At 33.5% G+C, this 17,065-nt stretch overlaps 3 protein-coding genes across 4 annotated transcripts; 1 reads left to right on the forward strand and 2 right to left on the reverse strand.

Moving 5' to 3' along the window:
- Positions 1-865: 865 nt before the first annotated feature.
- LOC11407204 (pre-rRNA-processing protein TSR2 homolog) lies at positions 866-3,961 on the reverse strand. Its single transcript, XM_003628044.4, has 4 exons — positions 3,694-3,961; positions 3,535-3,623; positions 2,779-2,892; positions 866-1,248 (listed from the first exon to the last, which is right to left on the reverse strand). Exons 1-4 carry the CDS (start codon positions 3,881-3,883, stop codon positions 1,021-1,023), a joined length of 621 nt encoding a protein of 206 aa, XP_003628092.1. The 5' UTR covers positions 3,884-3,961; the 3' UTR covers positions 866-1,020.
- Positions 3,962-9,263: 5,302 nt separating this feature from the next.
- Positions 9,264-9,797, forward strand: LOC112417090 (7-deoxyloganetin glucosyltransferase). The gene has a single exon (XM_024771978.2). It carries the CDS (start codon positions 9,264-9,266, stop codon positions 9,795-9,797), a length of 534 nt encoding a protein of 177 aa, XP_024627746.2.
- A 1,535-nt stretch (positions 9,798-11,332) lies between these two features.
- Positions 11,333-16,872, reverse strand: LOC11411806 (type I inositol polyphosphate 5-phosphatase 10). Of its 2 annotated transcripts, XM_003628048.4 has the most exons (11): positions 16,708-16,872; positions 16,208-16,279; positions 15,959-16,034; positions 14,896-14,974; positions 14,698-14,802; positions 13,680-14,199; positions 13,361-13,554; positions 13,110-13,218; positions 12,857-13,008; positions 11,886-12,116; positions 11,333-11,620 (listed from the first exon to the last, which is right to left on the reverse strand). In XM_003628048.4, the coding sequence occupies exons 2-10, from the start codon at positions 16,277-16,279 to the stop codon at positions 11,912-11,914; spliced, it is 1,512 nt and encodes a 503-aa protein (XP_003628096.2). In that variant the 5' UTR covers positions 16,708-16,872; the 3' UTR covers positions 11,333-11,620; positions 11,886-11,911. The 2 variants fall into 2 exon arrangements, with proteins under 2 accessions (XP_003628096.2, XP_039685458.1); XM_039829524.1 differs by lacking the exons at positions 15,959-16,034; positions 16,208-16,279; positions 16,708-16,872 and adding an exon at positions 15,223-15,241.
- Between the last annotated feature and the right edge of the window lie 193 nt (positions 16,873-17,065).

The following is a 17,065-nucleotide window of genomic DNA, read 5'->3' on the forward strand; positions in this document are numbered from 1 at the left end:
TTTAATAGAAATATGAGCGTCACACCGTCGGCTAGTTCGTACAACTTAAAAATTGTTTCACCAAATTAATTGAGTAGTAAATATTTATGTAACCACTCTTTGAGCTTAGAAGTTTACTTGGTCAATCTTCAAGATCAAACTCACCTAAATTTTATTTGAAATTAAAAAATGAAATAAATTAAGTTCAAAATGCATATAATTCTAATCTACCTTTTATATATTTTTTAAATGCAGTTGTTAAATTTTTTTTGTTAAAATTTGTCGCACATTTATAATTAACATTTTGAAGAAAGTTTCATAGAAAATGTGTGTAGTTTAGAATGCTGGTCCGAGCAAAAATCAGAATCAATTTTTAGGCAATCGAGTTAAAATTGGTATACTTTGCAAAATGAGTGGAAGTATGTTATTGGAATGAGTGAAAAGTATGTATCGTTGGATTGAAGATTGATGTTGACACTTTAGGTTTGGCCGAAAGACACTAGTAAAAGACGTAAAAATCCATAGGCAGCTACCGATGAGGTTATGTAGGTAAATTACTGGTGTTTCCTAGCATTGAGTGAAGTGTGAACAACATCTTTCAGTTGGATTTTCCTGCTCTTACAACATAATGCTATAACAGACCTAGACCATACGATCTTAAACGTGTGGCTGAGTTTGTTTAGAATGATTTTGTTACTGCATTAATATATATTGTTTGATCTTCAATTCATGGTCGAGATCATGTACAGTGTGAAAACTGTGAGCTTAATTACAGCACGGAATCCCGATCCATTGTGAGTTAGAGGTTTTCTCAGTTATACAATGCAATATATAAGGAAAAAGTGATGTAACATTTCCAGAAATCATTTGCTCGAGTTATTATTCGTTTCAGTATAGACCTTATAGGATGGATGTGTTCCTTTAAATAAATAAACAAAAAGTCCGCATATAACCCAATTACACAACTCAAGGTTTGAAATAGTTTAAACAACAAAACAGGGGACTACACATCCTTAAAAATTAATAATATAATGATTTCATCTATTTCTTTCTGCCCTTATTTTTCCTCCTTGAGACAACAGACCATCCATCATCTCCTTCACCTGAATTATCCTCACCTGGATTATCCGGCTGAGACCCATTAACTGTCTTGTTCATTGAATTCAAGTTAGATTCAGATTTTGGAATGTCCACATCCATGTTTGCTGAATTATCGTCCTCAATGTTTTCATCAGAATCATCATCTTCGTCTCCATTGCCATTCACAATCTAGCATAACATAAAATGTTCAAAAATTATTCAATGAAAGTATCTAATTGCACTCATGACATGTGTAATCAAGGAAAAATGTGTATCCATAAACCAAACATGCTAAATTAACATAAATAGCAAATTTACAATTTACTGTCATTTTTTTTATCAATCACAATTACTGTCATTTAGTCCCATGTCAGGAATTTAACTATAATAGGTGTTCACAAGAAAATCAACCATCAAGTTTTTTCCTACAAGTTGTTTTTGGCTACATAGAACAATCAAAGTTACAATCACACAATGTTATTATATTAAGTCCACAAAAAGAACATTTCGATCTAATTAAAGGTTTGATCTAAGCTGGTTTTATGGAGGGGAGGAAGGGGGTGATGGCCAGGAATTAAAAAGAAATAATGGCCTAAAAACTGGGGAGAATGTAGGAAGGTGAGCTAGAATATGCAGGCAAGGAAGCCTGAGTATGGGAGCATGAATTCTGAGTGCTTCTCTTGACAGGATATTCTCCCAACCCGGCCTAATAAAACCTGAAATATTCCTTTAAGCAAGGATGCACTGGAAACTCAAACTCAAATACTCCGTGAGTCATCAAAAGCCTCTAAGTTTTTGCTGTCAAGTAGATATTTAGCCTAAGCCTGAGTTTGGGAAAGTGTACGTGAGAGATGCTAGACATGTTTGGCCAAAGAGTGGGATAGAAACATGGGGGGATTTAGAAGCATGACAGTTAGACGCATAAGATAGGAGAGGTGATTGAGGTGCGAAGGAATATCAAAGGGAAAGCTGGTAGGAAATGGTACAGAGAAAAAAATTGTTTAAAATTATGTTGACATACGAGTGCCTCTCTGAAAGTTAGGCTTGCGTGTTCCAAACAATTTCTCATCTGTAGATGATTTACCGTACTATCAAACTCAAATAATAATACACACGTTCACATCTCTTCACTGTTTTTGTCAGTGAAAGCAAGGAAGCATATTAATTACTACTCACAAAAAGCATGGTAACTTTTACCTAATTTCTAATGCAGAGAAATATAACAACTCTCACTTATTTATGAATACATTTCAGCACTCCAATAAATTTGTATGTGTGTGTGTGTGTGTGTGTGTGTGTGAGTGAGTGAGAGAGAGAGAGAGAGTATAGGACATATCTAGCGTACTCCAACAGAGGATGCCAATAAGACTAGAGTTTGTGTCTATCTACATATAGCATAAAAGCAATATTTCTAGAGCACTAAAAGATGCTAATGAGACTAATGTATCATAGAGAACCGAGTAAAGAGTGCAGTTTCTGTGCACTATTTTAATCAAACCTAATATCACATAATAATGTGAGGCAGCATCACATTATTTCATAGTCGTGTAGCATGCAAAGTTATAGAATCGAACACAACCAAAGCACTCAACACATCAAGTAATAATTGAATATTCTTTCCTCCTAAATCAATCAAACACGTAGCCCATAAATTTGATATTGCAAATCTAATGATAAAACAGTTAATTTCCATTCCAAATGCATTGTGCCTTAACTTACCTTTTGCACACCAGAATAAGCAGCTGGATTACGACTAGCTTCCCTGAGACGCTCAACAGAGCTGAAATTACCTTCTAAACATTCTCCATACATAATCATTAGGTCTTCGGCTACCTTTATTATCACAAACATGTACATAAAAAGTAAGAACACTCCAACAATGCAGGCACAACATACATGCATGTATGTTCAACAAGTAACTGGTTAGCAGAAAATACAAAGCACAAATTCTATTCGACTAAGGGCAAATCACTGTTTCAGTCTCTATAAGTGTGACTTGCTGTCATATTGGTCCTGAATGAATCGAAATTGCAAAAAAAAAAAAAAAAATCTACACTTATTTTTTGTTAGTCATTTTGATCATCAAATATGTTTTTAAGCAGCCAATTTAGTCCTTGAATGTGTTTTTCCTCGGTCAACTTAGTCCCCTAAAATTACTAACAAAAGAGGCACTAGGGACATGCTTGCAATTTTGATATGTTTAGGGACTATAGAGACAGCACCTCAATAGTTTTATATCAATATGAGTCTATGACTGAAATCGAGGTCACATTTGTGGATCCGTAGTGAGTTTGAAATAATCATAATGACATCCACAGTGATTTTGTAAAAGCAAAACTTTAGAGCTTCTACAAGATCACAGTGCCACACCGCAATTTTGACAAACTCACCGTGATACCAAATCATTGATTAGCAGAGATACAGACAAATTAACTACTAAAGTAATATTCCAATGAAAATAATGAAAAAGAAGACCTCTTCATCGCTGCCATCTTCAATGACTATATTGACAGAAACCCCTCCTTGAAAGAGTAAGTTTTCAAGGTCATCAATATAAAGCGTTTCTGTGAAAGAAAAAATGAAAAAATCAGAACGAAATTAAATTGTTTAAATAAAGAGATTATAATATAATACCTTTGGATTGAGTGAACCAAGCAAGGACATTGGCGGCGAGTGTTTGAGCTTTGAGGTTAGTGTCACGGCCAGCCCACTCATTTTCAACGGCGGTTCGGAGCGCCGACCAACGGCTCAAAACCAAGCCAATTCCTTCGGTGAATGCTTGCAGTGATTGTCCTTGTAGCTTGTTATTGTTAGGATTCGTCATCTTTCTCGATATAGTATCGCCACTGAGAGAGAGTCAGTCAGAATTAGGGTTTATCAATTTCGACAAGACAGACAGAGACACTGATCTTTTTAATTTATTTACTGAATTTTTTATTTTTATTTTACTTTTGTTTCTTTTCTTAGCAAAGATTTTTTTTAATTAAATAATTTAGAGACTAAATTTTTATTTTACTTTTGTTAAAGAATTTTATGTCACGTGTCACTTTCACGTTTATTCGTAATATTTTTATTATTTTTTTAATTTTTTAAAATTAATATTTAATTTGACATAAATATCTCAACAAACTTTTTGATGTTATCTATTAAATATTTTACTTAACTTTTTTATTGAATTCGCAATATTTTATGTAGCAGAAATATCTCAACAAATTACATACGATATGATATCCTTCAACTATAAATCATCAATCAATACTATATATATAAACTAAGGTTTTTTATGCCACGTTGTTGGAACAAAATGTGTTTAACATTACCCTTTGAAGGTTCTGATGATAACAAGATATTAAAAATTGTCAATTGGATATGCTAATATTTGTTCAAGTGTACAGGACCATAGACAAAAATTTGGAATCATTATTAGGTTCTGGAAGAACAAGATAGCAAATGAATCAACAAAAATGAAGCTTAAAGCGTCTGAAGAGAAGTGCTCCTGAAGACAAAAGTGCTCATGAAGTGATGACGTCATCAGAAGCAAGTTCATCAGAAGCATCTCATCATAAGCAAGATCACTAGAAGCTAAAGTTCATCAGGAGATGCAAGACTTAGAGCTTCAAAGGCTGTTCAATGGATTTAATCTCGTCTAAGCATTGCAGAAGACTGGAAGAGTGAAGCAACGTCTAGTTTGAAAGGATTTGAAGGCATTAGATGCTTGTTCTTTGAAGAGCGTTGACATAGTACAATTGTACGAAGTGTACAACCACTATCTCTAGTACTCAGTTTGTGTCTCTGCTACAAGACATGAATGACAGCTCTCCCTGCAACAATGTTCCTACATACTGGGAATGGATTTGAAATTGATCCTTCAGAGGACAATAACCATATCAGGCAATAGATCATTGGTGATTGATTAAAGCTTCAATCGACTATATTTTGATGTGCTAGCAATTCACAACGTCTCTTTCACACCTCTATATAAAGGAGTCAAGACTTAGAGAATGGTAAGACTCAACAACAATTTGAAAGTGCCTAAACTCTGTCAAAATTGTTCTGCATCAAATGTTCACTTAGAATTTCTTATCAAAGTTCATATCTTAGAATGTCTAAAGTCTTAAGAGTCTGTATCTGATTTTTCTTTGTGATTCTGTTTGAATTTAGAAGTCTCTTGGAGTTGTGCTTGAGCATTAGAAGTCTCTTGATTGTGTTCAGGAGCATAGGAAGTCTCTTGCAGCTGTGTTTGAGCATTTGAAGTCTCTTGCTAAGTTTAGCAGTGAGCAGTTGTAATCAGATATTACATTTTAGTGAACTCTCCTTAGAAGTGCAAGGTGGACAGGAGTGACTTCTGGTTTGTGGAAAGAACTTGTATAATTGTTTTGTGTCTTTCCTCTTTCTCTCTCTCTGTTTTATCTGCTGCTATTTAGTTCTGGAAATCACTTCAGAAGCCGAACTATATTTGCTTCTGATCATTGTTTTCAGCTTAGGAGAAAACGAAGAAAAAGCTAATATTTGATTTGCCATAAATATCTCAACGAACTTTTGATCTTATCTATTAAATTTTACTTAACTTTTTCATTGGACTCCTAATATTTTACTATTGATGTGTTAATATTTTTATTAAATCCAATTAATTTTATCTGTATGTGCATCTATAAATTTACGAGTATTTATAATATGGTATATTTTATTATATTTGTGTGTATTTATTAAGATATTCATCCTATACCAATCCGTGATAAATTTTATTTGCGGATATCATACATATAATTTTTTTATCTTCTTGAATATGTCTAACCCGGACAACGCCGGATAAATACACTAGTTATGGATAATTATAAGGGTTCAATATCCTTAAAAAAAAAATTAAATATGTTTTTGGTCATTATATTTTGCGCGACTTTAAAGAATAGTCATTACATTTCAAAAAATGTTTTTAAAATTCTTACATTTTTGCTCGATTAGTATGATTGGTCATTACTGTCTATTTTTGCTGATTGGGCAAGCAGAAGATGCCACATAGACGCCACTAGGATGTCAGATAGCCTCATTAATGATATGTCATGCCACATGTTAAAATCCTAATCTAGATTCAAATTAAAATCTTAATATTGTTTATTTACCACACTTAAAAAATTAAAAAAATAAACCAATCTCTTTTCTTTTTCTTTCATGATACCTACACCACCAAGCATCATCATCATCATTAATTGTTGGTTTTGGTTTTAATAAAAATGGATTGATGTTGTGATCTATTTGATGATGTTTAGACCCAAATAAAAGTGATCAACAGATAATGGGTTTTTGGGCACTTACATTTTGTTTGGTTGCAGAGAAATAAGGAAGAGAGAAAGAGGATTTTAGGAAAATTTCTTGGGTGGATTGGGACTCTGTTTGTTTATCGAGGGAGGATGGTGGATTAGGTGTGAGAAGGGTGAGGGAGTTTAATGTGTCTCTATTAGGGAAGTGGTGCTGGCGTATGTTGGTTGATAAGGAAGGTTTATGATATCAAGTCTTGCAGGCTAGGTACGGGGAGGAAGGGAGGCAGCTGAAGGAGGGTGGGAGAGATATCTCTTTTGTGGTGGTGGATGATTTCTAGCATTCGCCGCGGTGTGGGAGAGTGGAAGGGGAGTTGGTTCAAAGATAATTTGTGAAGGGTAGTTGGTGACAGAGGCAGCACATATTTTTGGTCAGATAATTGGGTGGGGGTGTGCCTTTGCAGGTACAATTTCCTCGCCTTTTTGATTTGGCGGTTGATAAATGGGTGACGGTGCGTCAGATGGAGAGTAGGGGGTGCGGTGATGGTGGTGGTGCTTGGGAGTGGAGGAGGCGCATTTTGGCGTGGGAGGAGGAGTCAGTGTCCCAGTGTGCATCTCTGTTGCATAATGTTGTTTTGCAAGACCATATTATTGACAGGTGGCGGTGGCTTCTTAACCCTATTAATGGTTATTCCATTAAGAGTACTTACTCTTATCTCACGGTGCCGGGTATCCATTTAGAGTGTGGGATGTCTGTCGATTTGTGGAAGAAGCAAGTTCCGCTTAAGGTATATGTATTTGTTTGGCGACTTCTCCACAATCGCATTCCCACTAAAGACAACCTTCTCCATAGGCGCATCATTTCTCTTGATGACACTTCTTGTAGTGGTGGGTGCGGTTCTTCCGAGACCGTGAATCATTTACTCATCCATTGTGATTTTTTTGGTATGGTGTGGCATCGTATCTATCAGTGGCTAGGTATCTCATATATTGTTCCAGCATCAGCTAGTGATCACCTTCATCATTTTGGTCACCTGGCGGGGATACCGCGATCGTCGCACGCTCTTCTGATGGTAATTTGGATGGCAGCTGTCTGGGTTATCTGGAAGGAAAGAAACAACAAGTTTTTTTAACCAAAAGACTCGATGCTTTATTTCCAAGGTGTACAAAAATGTTTCATAATTCAAGAATTTCCCAAAATACTCTCAACATTTAACCCTAAAAATTCCCACTTTTTGTTACCTTAAAATTCCCACTTTTTTACCCCTGAAAACTGATGCAAAAACAGCATATCTATAGATCTTAATGCACACTTGTGCCTCATTCAGCTATACCATTTGCCTCGCGTAAGCTACAAAATAGCAATATGCTGAAAACAACAGACGACAATTGAGTCTAGCGCATGGGGACACTAATCAAACCGAAAATAGAAAGAAAAAAAAAAAACTTTCAATTTGAAATTTCAAGAAATATTTTAAGAGTTTATTAATTAAAGACACAACAATGACCATTTTACCACTGTTATTAAAGGGATTTGAACTTCGTCCCTTAGAGTTACAAGCTCAAACTCTTATCATTAAGTTGATACCTTATAGACATGATAAAGGATTATAATACATGCATAAACAAAGAGTAGTAAAAAAAGTAGAGGACACAAAGCCCTTATGGAAGGCATTGTTGATAATGAAGACAACATATCCACTATTCTGTGCACAATAATGGTGAATTTGGCTTTTATGCAATTGTGACTTTGGAGATAATCTTGAGCCCTTGTTGAAAGGGACTAATATTTTTGTTATGTCTAATGTTTGACTGATTTCAAGCATGGAAAATAATAGCCAAAAGACTATCATAAAATAAATAAGTGGACATAATTATTTTCTTTGTACAACAAAAGTGTTTGATGTGAGAAGTGTCTTATACTTGTACTGGAATACAAGTGTCTTCTAGTTCAATTAGGAAACTGAAACGTATGGAGTTGGTCCACAAGCATATGAAGATTTTTTTTTTTTTTTTTACTAAAGCATATGAAGATTTTGTTTGATAATATCTTTCTACTGAATGGTTGCAATTCCATGCAAGTATGTGTTAGATATAGTTTCAGATTTTAGCTTTGAGACTATTCCATATGGTTTACCTCCAACGGATGGTGATGGCGATGTTAGTCAAGACATACACGCTCTTTGTAAATCAATCAGAAAGAACTTCCTCCAACCCTTTCGCGAACATCTTGCTAGACTTCATGACCGTGCACGGTGCATCATCTGGTCTTGTCCCTCCAGTTACTTGCATAGTTTCTGATATTAGCATGTCTTTTACTATACAAGCTGCTGAAGAACTTTCACTCCCTGTTGTTCTCTTTAATCCATCGAATGCATGTACATTTTTAACTTTTATTCATTTTAGTACATTGTTGGATAAAGGTCTCATACCACTAAATGGTAACAATGAATCTTCTTTCTTTCTTCATATATGTAGAATAGTTAGAGTGTTCATATGACATATGTTTGAAGTATGGAGATTCAATTTTAAGCTAACAACTTTTGTAAATTTGATATATGCAGATGAGAGTTATCTGACAAACGGATATTTGGACACTAAAGTGGACTGTATTCCAGGATTGCAGAATATTCGACTGAAGGATCTGCCTGACTTTATAAGGATTACCGATACAAATGATTCGATGTTAGAATTTATAATTGAAGCAGCAGGAAGGGCTCATAGAGCCACTGCTTTTATTTTTAATACTTCTAATGAACTTGAGAAGGATGTAATGAATGTTCGTTCTCTCCTGGATGTTCCCTATCTTCACTTTTAAGTCAAAGTCCACATAATCAGTTGTCAAGTTTAAGTATCAATCTTTGGAAATAAGATACCAAGTGTCTTGATTGGCTTGAATCCAAGGAACCGAGTTCCGTTGTTTATGTGAATTTTGGGAGCATGACAGTTATGACTGCAGAAAAACTATTAGAGTTTGCTTGGGGTTTGACCAATAGCAAGCAACATTTTCAATGGATCATTAGGTCTGATCTTGTCATTTGCGGTTCCGTGGTTTTGTCATCTGAGTTTAAGAATGAAATCTCAGATAGAAGCCTAATCGCGAGCTGGTGCCCGCAAGAGCAAGTATTAAACCATCCTTCAATCGGTGGATTCTTAACTCATTGTGGATGGAACTCAACCACTGAAAGTATATATGCTGGAGTTCCAATGTTGTGTTGGCCATTTTTTGCTGATCAGCCAGCAAAATGCAGATATATTTGCAATGAATGGGAGATTGGCATGGAAATTGACACCAATGTGAAGAGAGATGAGGTGGAGAAATTGGTCAATGAATTGATGGTGGGAGAGAAAGGAAAGAAGATGAGGAAAAAGATAATTGAACTGCAAATGAAGGTGGACGAAGACCCGAGACCTGGTGGTTGTTCATACATGAACTTGGAAAAAGTGATTATGGAGGTTTTGCTTAAACAAAATCAAACCTAAGTGACTTTTTTTATGCAATGCAGTAGTATATTGATCCATTGATCTTCTCCAATTGAATTCAAGGGATATGCTATTGTAGTATTTTCAGTGTCCGACACACGTTAATATTTGACACCTAAATGACCCCGACATATTTAGTTACATTTATTATATTTTTCTCAAATTATTGCAGGTGTCGACATGTCAGTGTCAGTCTCATTGTCGTGTCTAGTGTTCATGTTTGTGTCAGTGGACCATGAATGAAACTAATATGATATTTTTTGTTGTCTTTACATATTCTATTAGTGAAGAATATTGGTGAGTGAGAATATGTATATGAGCATTGTTATAGTTAATCAGTTAATATAGTTATAATTAGCTATTTGATCAATAGAATAAATCATTTAAAACTAAGATAAGGAAGGATTTACGCTAGCAACCTTTGCATATATGGATCCTTCTCCCTCAGTTCTCATCTCACTCATGGCCACACACACATGTGTGTGTTGAGACCACAAATGGATTTTCTAGTACTATCCATGGTATTAACCACATCCATGATCATAGGTTGAGATCATTTATGAGAAATTAGATCGTCTGCGGTCACAATTTTATGCACTCGTGCAGTCAGTTCGGAGTTGTTAGATGAAGATTGGACGACTCTAATTTTAAATTTACTTTTAAAATGGATTCACATAGTTTAAAATAAGATTCGTCCAATTTTTTGTATTCTGAATTTTTTAAAATATCATTATAATCTTCACCATTTATTGTAATTAAATGTTTTAAAAAAATATATATGGTAAATTAGTATTCGTTGCTACGTCATAAACTGATGTGTTATATAAAGAAGTGTTATGTCCATAAGGATAAATGGAATAGAAGTGAATTTGAATAAGTGAGAGGAAGAGTTTTTCATGTATTATCTCCATATCGCAAGTGTTCCTCAAGTCTACGAGTTAGTCCACCCTATGAAATGTTTCAATATGCATCTAGCCCAAACCCCTCCATACTATAATGCCTCTATCAATTGAAATATGTTCATGGAAATATTAATAAATGTATTTTAAAAATAAGATTATAACAAAGTACAATAAAATATGAGTGAAGGTATGTATAAAGTGGGATAATACTTGGATGACATTGTGGTTGGTGATATTGGTGACATTAGCTAACCACAATGTCCCAAGTGTACAAAGCAAAAAAAAAATTTGTGAAAAAGAAAGAAGTAAGATACTTACGACATTGTAGTTGGACAATGTCACAATGTCATGTCACCCAACTGCTACCCGTATAAAGTGTATTGCACCATTTGTGCATAGTAAGCATAATTATAACCGTGCTTTCAGCACCATGAGGGAAAAAAAAATCACATTTCATGTAATATAACCCCCAATTTAACACTTTAGCTGAATCTATTTATTTCCCCTCGCTCAAGCTAGAAAGTTGTATTAATTTCAATGTAAGCCAACAAATTGTTTCTTGGTGCATGGTGATAGTAGACATTTTTTAGTTAAACAAAATGATAAAACTATTAAAAAATCGCTTACACATGAGTGGAAGAATCAAAATTTGAAGTCTAATCACATCGTTCGATTTAATGATTTTAACATTTTTACTGATTAAGCTATGACTTATGGACAGTCTAATTATTTAAAAATAAAATCTTAGTTTATTCACCGTTCTAATCACATTTTCTATTACATTTTCATGGCTTCATAAATTCTGAATGCTATAATTTGTTCTTTGGAAGTTCCCAAAACCTTCTAACTCTTCTTCACTTCGAACGGAAAAATTGCAAAATCTATTCACTCTTGCAATCATTGTGGTTAGTACATCAATACCTGTTCACACGTTGAAAGACCAATTAAATATTCTCTTATTAATTAATATAAAGTTTCTCAAAATAATTAATCAAAATATGCATTACAAAAAGGCCATAAGCTACAGAAATTATGTGCTAAATGCTATCATATAAAGAGATAAACTTTGTTACTATCATATTTGTCAACAAAATAAATCACTGTCCAATGTCTTAAAATTCAGAAATTAAAATCACTAGTAATTTTAATGATCTCCAAAATGCATTTTATTTTGATTTTGCAATACCTTAAATAATGTTAGGATTGGTGGTTCTAAGAATAATAAGAAGTTCTTGTAGGTACAAGATCATGAATTTGAAAGTTGAAAGTGGAAACTTTCTTCTTTTGTCCCCTAAACATGACTTCCACTTCTACCAAAAATGTTGCACAAACAGGTCGATGGTCAGAAAATTTGAATTCTTTACGCACGTATGATAGTTGTTGTATTCCCCTTCCATGCCATAAGATTCTATCACACCTGCAATTTTTATCATTTAGATTCTTTTTCTTCTTTATAAAATAATTACTTAAATAATCAAAACACAAACTAGATCCTCTCAAAAATAAAAAATAAAATAAAAACATAAACTAGATATAATCAGACCCGGATTACATGCAGTCAAGAGAGATTTGGTGTCTGATCAAGATTGGATCGGTCAAACCTCTCCTAACCGCATATAATCCAAATCTGATATAATCTTTAAATTTGAGCTGAACTTACTTAGATTTTTGGAATAGATTAAATGCACGATTAAACTCTATAATAATTTATTGAATAAGAGTTTGATAACTATTTGTCCAAACATGAACTAAATACACAATTTGGTCCCTGAAGATGTTACTTGTGTTACTTTAGTAGTCCATTTTTCATTTGTACAAAATGGTCCGCCAAGGATATTGTACGATATTGTACCATTTTTCAAGGATTAAATTTCATGTTTAACCAAAGAAATTATTATCTTGTCTTAAATTTTTCAAACTGCGTTATAAGAATTGGACTGGACCAGACCGGCCTGACTAGTTTGTGGTCAGGTCTCCGTCTCTTAGAACCAGATCAAATCGAATTGGCTCAACTGGTTTGTTTTATTCCGTTTTGTTTAAGAAAAATATTTTTTAATTATTTATATTACTGTTGAACCAATTGAACCATGACCCGAAGGTATCATTGGTTCAATCTCCGGACCGTTACTAATAAAATTGCTTCAAACTGACACATACCAAGCTGGAGTTCTCCTTTTGTTCTTTGAAACCTTTACACCTTCAGCATAATAAGTATCTGAGTTGAATGCATATTTATAAGTAGGTGCAAAGTAGATCTTCCCCTCTTTCCACCCCTTAAATACACGACCAGCTTCCCTTTCCATTTTAAGCTGTGAAAAATAAGTAAATATACAAAATGTATAATCAGAAAAGTAACAGAAAGGCACTAAAAAAACATTAAAAAATTCTGTAATAAATGTACAAAATGTACCTGATCCTTGTTAAATAGTGCAGGCCAATCCTTCATTTCCACAAGCCTTTTAGCAACATCGCGACTCAAAGAAATTCTGTAATTCAAGTCCCCGAACCATATAATTCGGCTGGAGTTTTTTTTTTTTTTTTTTTTTTACGATATGATCAGAAATTTTGATACTATAAACATGAAAATAACTAACAGTTATAATAAAATAATCAAAAAGTCTCTGCATTATAACTTTAAAACTAGTTTTGAATGATACTTACTCGTGATCTAAAATTTTGTCAGGCATCCTACTGTACTGATTCTTGCAAATCTTAGGAAACTGAGTGTTCTTTAGTATCTCTATGACATCAAGATTTCGGCGTAGCTCATCACCCTCTTTTTCTCCCGACGCCAGATGACTACAGATAAAGCAAAAACTTGTCTGATAAAATGACATGCTCACAGATATACACCCCTGCAGCACCATAAAAACAATTGGTAACACTTGTGTTAAAGTATTGTTTTTCATTGATGCTTTATAGCTCATAAACACTAGCATTAAAAGAGAAACAGAAAAGAAAAAAGCTTTATTTTAACTACCTTGTTTCCGAGGCATCCCATGATACCGCGACTAGTGCAACATATTCTTAAATGTCCTACATATTGAATAAGTTCCTTCTTCATCCATACACTAACAAAAATTCCAACCATTTGCTTACAAGTAACAAGACTGTATTTCATTTGATTAGTAGCCAAAGCAACGGAAATCGGATAACTGTCATCTTCCTCTTCTGTCGAAGAATCGTCTAAATTTACATTTGATTCTTGGCAACGAAAACAAAAATCCTTAGCAGCCTTCCTTTCCATTTCAAGTATGCAGTTACAACTTTTCAGCCTCTTTCCGTTTAATTTCTTGAAAGTTTTCTTGATCTTCTTTAGAGAAGGCTTTTGGAAGTACAATGACCCACCGAATGATGCAGTGGGTTTTAGCCCTTTATTTGAAGAGAAATCTGAAGGACCATTGAGTGATTGATTGATTAAGGCAAGCCATTTCGCAGCAGGTTCATTGTCCTCTAATACAAGCACATTTCCAGCATTCAAAGGGACAATCTCTTGAAAGCTAACAAGTTTGAAAAACAAAAATCATACTTAGAATAAATTAGAGCAGAAATCATCAACTATACTGTTTTAGTTCCTAACTGTGTTACAAATTACAGATCGCAAAAAATAACAGTTTGTTCAAATTTCGCTTCGCAACAGTGCTATAGTGCCGTTATACCCTCTATTTGAAAACATTTTGTACTAAACAGTGTGTAACAGAACAATAGCGATTTGCGAAAATTCCATTATGCTATAGCACTATTGCACATCATAGCTGCTATTGACAACACTGGTGCCTAACAAATCATATCTTGTGCTAAGCATGTTCAGTGATCAACCGAAACTAAGGATCCCTGATCAAATGATTAATTGTCTTTTCTTTTATAAATCGATGCAAGGAAGGATACTTGGTTAACATCCTTGAAAAAACAGGAAAAAAAATTTTACGAACTTTTTCATGAATTAAAATCAAAAATCATGACACACACGCGAGCGTGCAGAGATAAAGAGAGCATACCCCAAAACATACATATCCGGCTCATTTCGAACCTGAAGAAAATCACTCAGATCAAGGTTCCCACTTGGGCATTGACCTCCAACGTTCCATGTTGCAGCGAAAACACTATGATTCAAAGCACAGGCAAATAACTATTATAGTTAATATTGTCACAGATATTTTAACAGCATGAAGTTATAAAGAAAATCTTTTAATTACTTGAAATTCTGAACTGCTTCACAAGAAGACATGGAAGGTACTGAGCCTTGATTTTGGATGGATGGATCAGAAATTTCTTCTGCAAGAAAGAAAATGAAAGAGGAACTATTTTATAATGAAAAGAGTGGTTGAAAAATGTGTAGTATAAGGTTTATTCTATTCTTGAACATCCTCCACCAGTAACAAAAGAACTTTCATACAGTAAAAGTAAAGAGTATATTGTGGATAATGAAGAAGAACAAAGAAAGATAAGAAATTGTATTTTCATCTTAAATGTTAAAATATTATTATATTCTGCAATTTGGATCAAATCACTAGATGTTCCACCTTATCTTATTACTCTACATGTAAAATCAAACTATGCCATCATAACATTAATTTTTCTTTTGCCAATTTTCCAAATATTCTTCCTAAAAGAATAAAACTAGAATAAATAATTCTCTCAACCACAGGTTATAGATAAAATATCACTGAGCACAAAATAAATTGGTATATTCTTTTTCTCAATAATCTGAAGAAGAAAAAAATTCTGCCAAGGTAAAAATGAGATGTTGTGGTAATTAACAAAACAAAATGCATGCACCATTTTTTCTTCATTTTATTACACTTCTAAAAAAATAAAAATTACTTTGGTAGTTACATTTCATATAGTCAATGTGAATTTTCTGTTATATGTTAGGCCAGCTCATATCATCATCTTTACAGATAGGAAATGTATTTTAAAAACATCATGCTTATACATAAGATAGAAGTGCATAAAGCTTCCATACTTTAATCAAAAAGAAACAAACAAGTGATAAATATTCTCCAAACAGAAAAGCAATGATTCAAAATAGCATTCTCTTCATGTTAAAAAGTAGTGATTCCACCTTTTCAGGAAAGCAAATTGAAGTATTGAATTGGATGATATCTTCAAAATTAAATAAAAAAATCAAGAAAAGATTAACATTGTCTATGCTTGTCACCCATTAAAATAAAAAAGATTATTCTAACTTTATAGATTGTGAGAATATTGTCTGCCTCTAATTTAGATGAACTAGAATGAATTTGAAATAGAACTCACCATGTGAATCAATTGAACCTCTTTCTATTGTCCTTCCATTTCTCTCTCTCATAGTCAACACCTTCTGGATAAACGACTGAAATCACATTCGAAGGAATAATTACGAAATAATCAAGCATCATATTCGAGTTTGTGCAATACATCATCGGTCGCATGACATGAAACTATTAAAAAAAGTCCATGACAGAGTGTTTGAGACTCGAACACACGCACGAAATCGCACCTAACTACTATAATGAAGAAAAAAACCTGTTTTTTCCTCTGTTGATTGCTTCTCATCATATCAGAAGCTGCTTGGCCATCCTCAAATTCATTGTCCATCTAAATTTTCAACAAAAGGGTGTGTAAATAGTAAATTAATGGATTCAAAACATTAGATTTCAAAACTAATCAATGCACAAAATACATTTTTTTCAGTAATCATTCTAAACCAAAAAACAAATCACATGAAGGACTTCATGAACAGATTTATGAACCTGAAAATAAAGAATGAAACATTGATAGCAAAACAATGCAATATATATAAATTCTTCTTCATGAATCCAAAACTTCAAAAACACAAAATGGCATTCATAAAGAACCAAATCTGAGACATTTTGAAATCATTAGTACCATTAAAAATGTGTTAAGATCATATATATAATTCTTATGTCAATCAACCTCTTATGTAAATGCCTTTCCAGCATCAATTATCAAACAGAATAGATATTTTCATGACAGAATCAAAAAGGGGGAAAAGGGAAAGGAACCTGAAGAAGAATCCTTGTTATAGAACTGAAAACTTTGATAGTGTAGTGTGTAACCAAAAGGGATCATGAAACATACATATATATATACCAACACAAGTGTTTGATGATTTCAAAAAGGATACAAGAGGAGACAGAGAAAATAGGTATAGGTACAAATAGAGATGAGTAGGGTGTTTCTTATTCAAAAAAATGGAAAGAAAAAAAGATTGTGGAAAATAAAAATACAAAAGGAAATAGTCAAACAAAAAGGGAAGAATTGAATAGAATCTTATATGTCCTTTCATTCACATTTATTATTCATTATTATTATTATTATTATTATTATTATTTAATACAACATTTGATTGTCTCTCAAAAA

Source organism: Medicago truncatula, chromosome 8 (assembly GCF_003473485.1).
Source record: "Medicago truncatula cultivar Jemalong A17 chromosome 8, MtrunA17r5.0-ANR, whole genome shotgun sequence".
Taxonomy (NCBI): Eukaryota; Viridiplantae; Streptophyta; class Magnoliopsida; order Fabales; family Fabaceae; genus Medicago; species Medicago truncatula.

Bases quoted from the DNA above. Each gene is read 5' to 3' on its own strand.
- LOC11407204 (XM_003628044.4), bottom strand. From the start codon at position 3,883: ATGACGAATCCTAACAATAACAAGCTACAAGGACAATCACTGCAAGCA. The intron at 2,893-3,534 runs GTCTTCTTTTTC...GTGATAATAAAG, and splicing joins AAGATGGCAGCGATGAAGAG to GTAGCCGAAGACCTAATGAT. The intron at 1,249-2,778 runs GTAAGTTAAGGC...ATGTTATGCTAG, and splicing joins CTTATTCTGGTGTGCAAAAG to ATTGTGAATGGCAATGGAGA.
- LOC112417090 (XM_024771978.2), top strand. From the start codon at position 9,264: ATGACTGCAGAAAAACTATTAGAGTTTGCTTGGGGTTTGACCAATAGC.
- LOC11411806 (XM_003628048.4), bottom strand. From the start codon at position 16,279: ATGGACAATGAATTTGAGGATGGCCAAGCAGCTTCTGATATGATGAGA. The intron at 16,035-16,207 runs GTTTTTTTCTTC...ATGTGATTTCAG, and splicing joins ATCAACAGAGGAAAAAACAG to TCGTTTATCCAGAAGGTGTT. The intron at 13,219-13,360 runs GTAAGTATCATT...AAAAAACTCCAG, and splicing joins GACAAAATTTTAGATCACGA to CCGAATTATATGGTTCGGGG.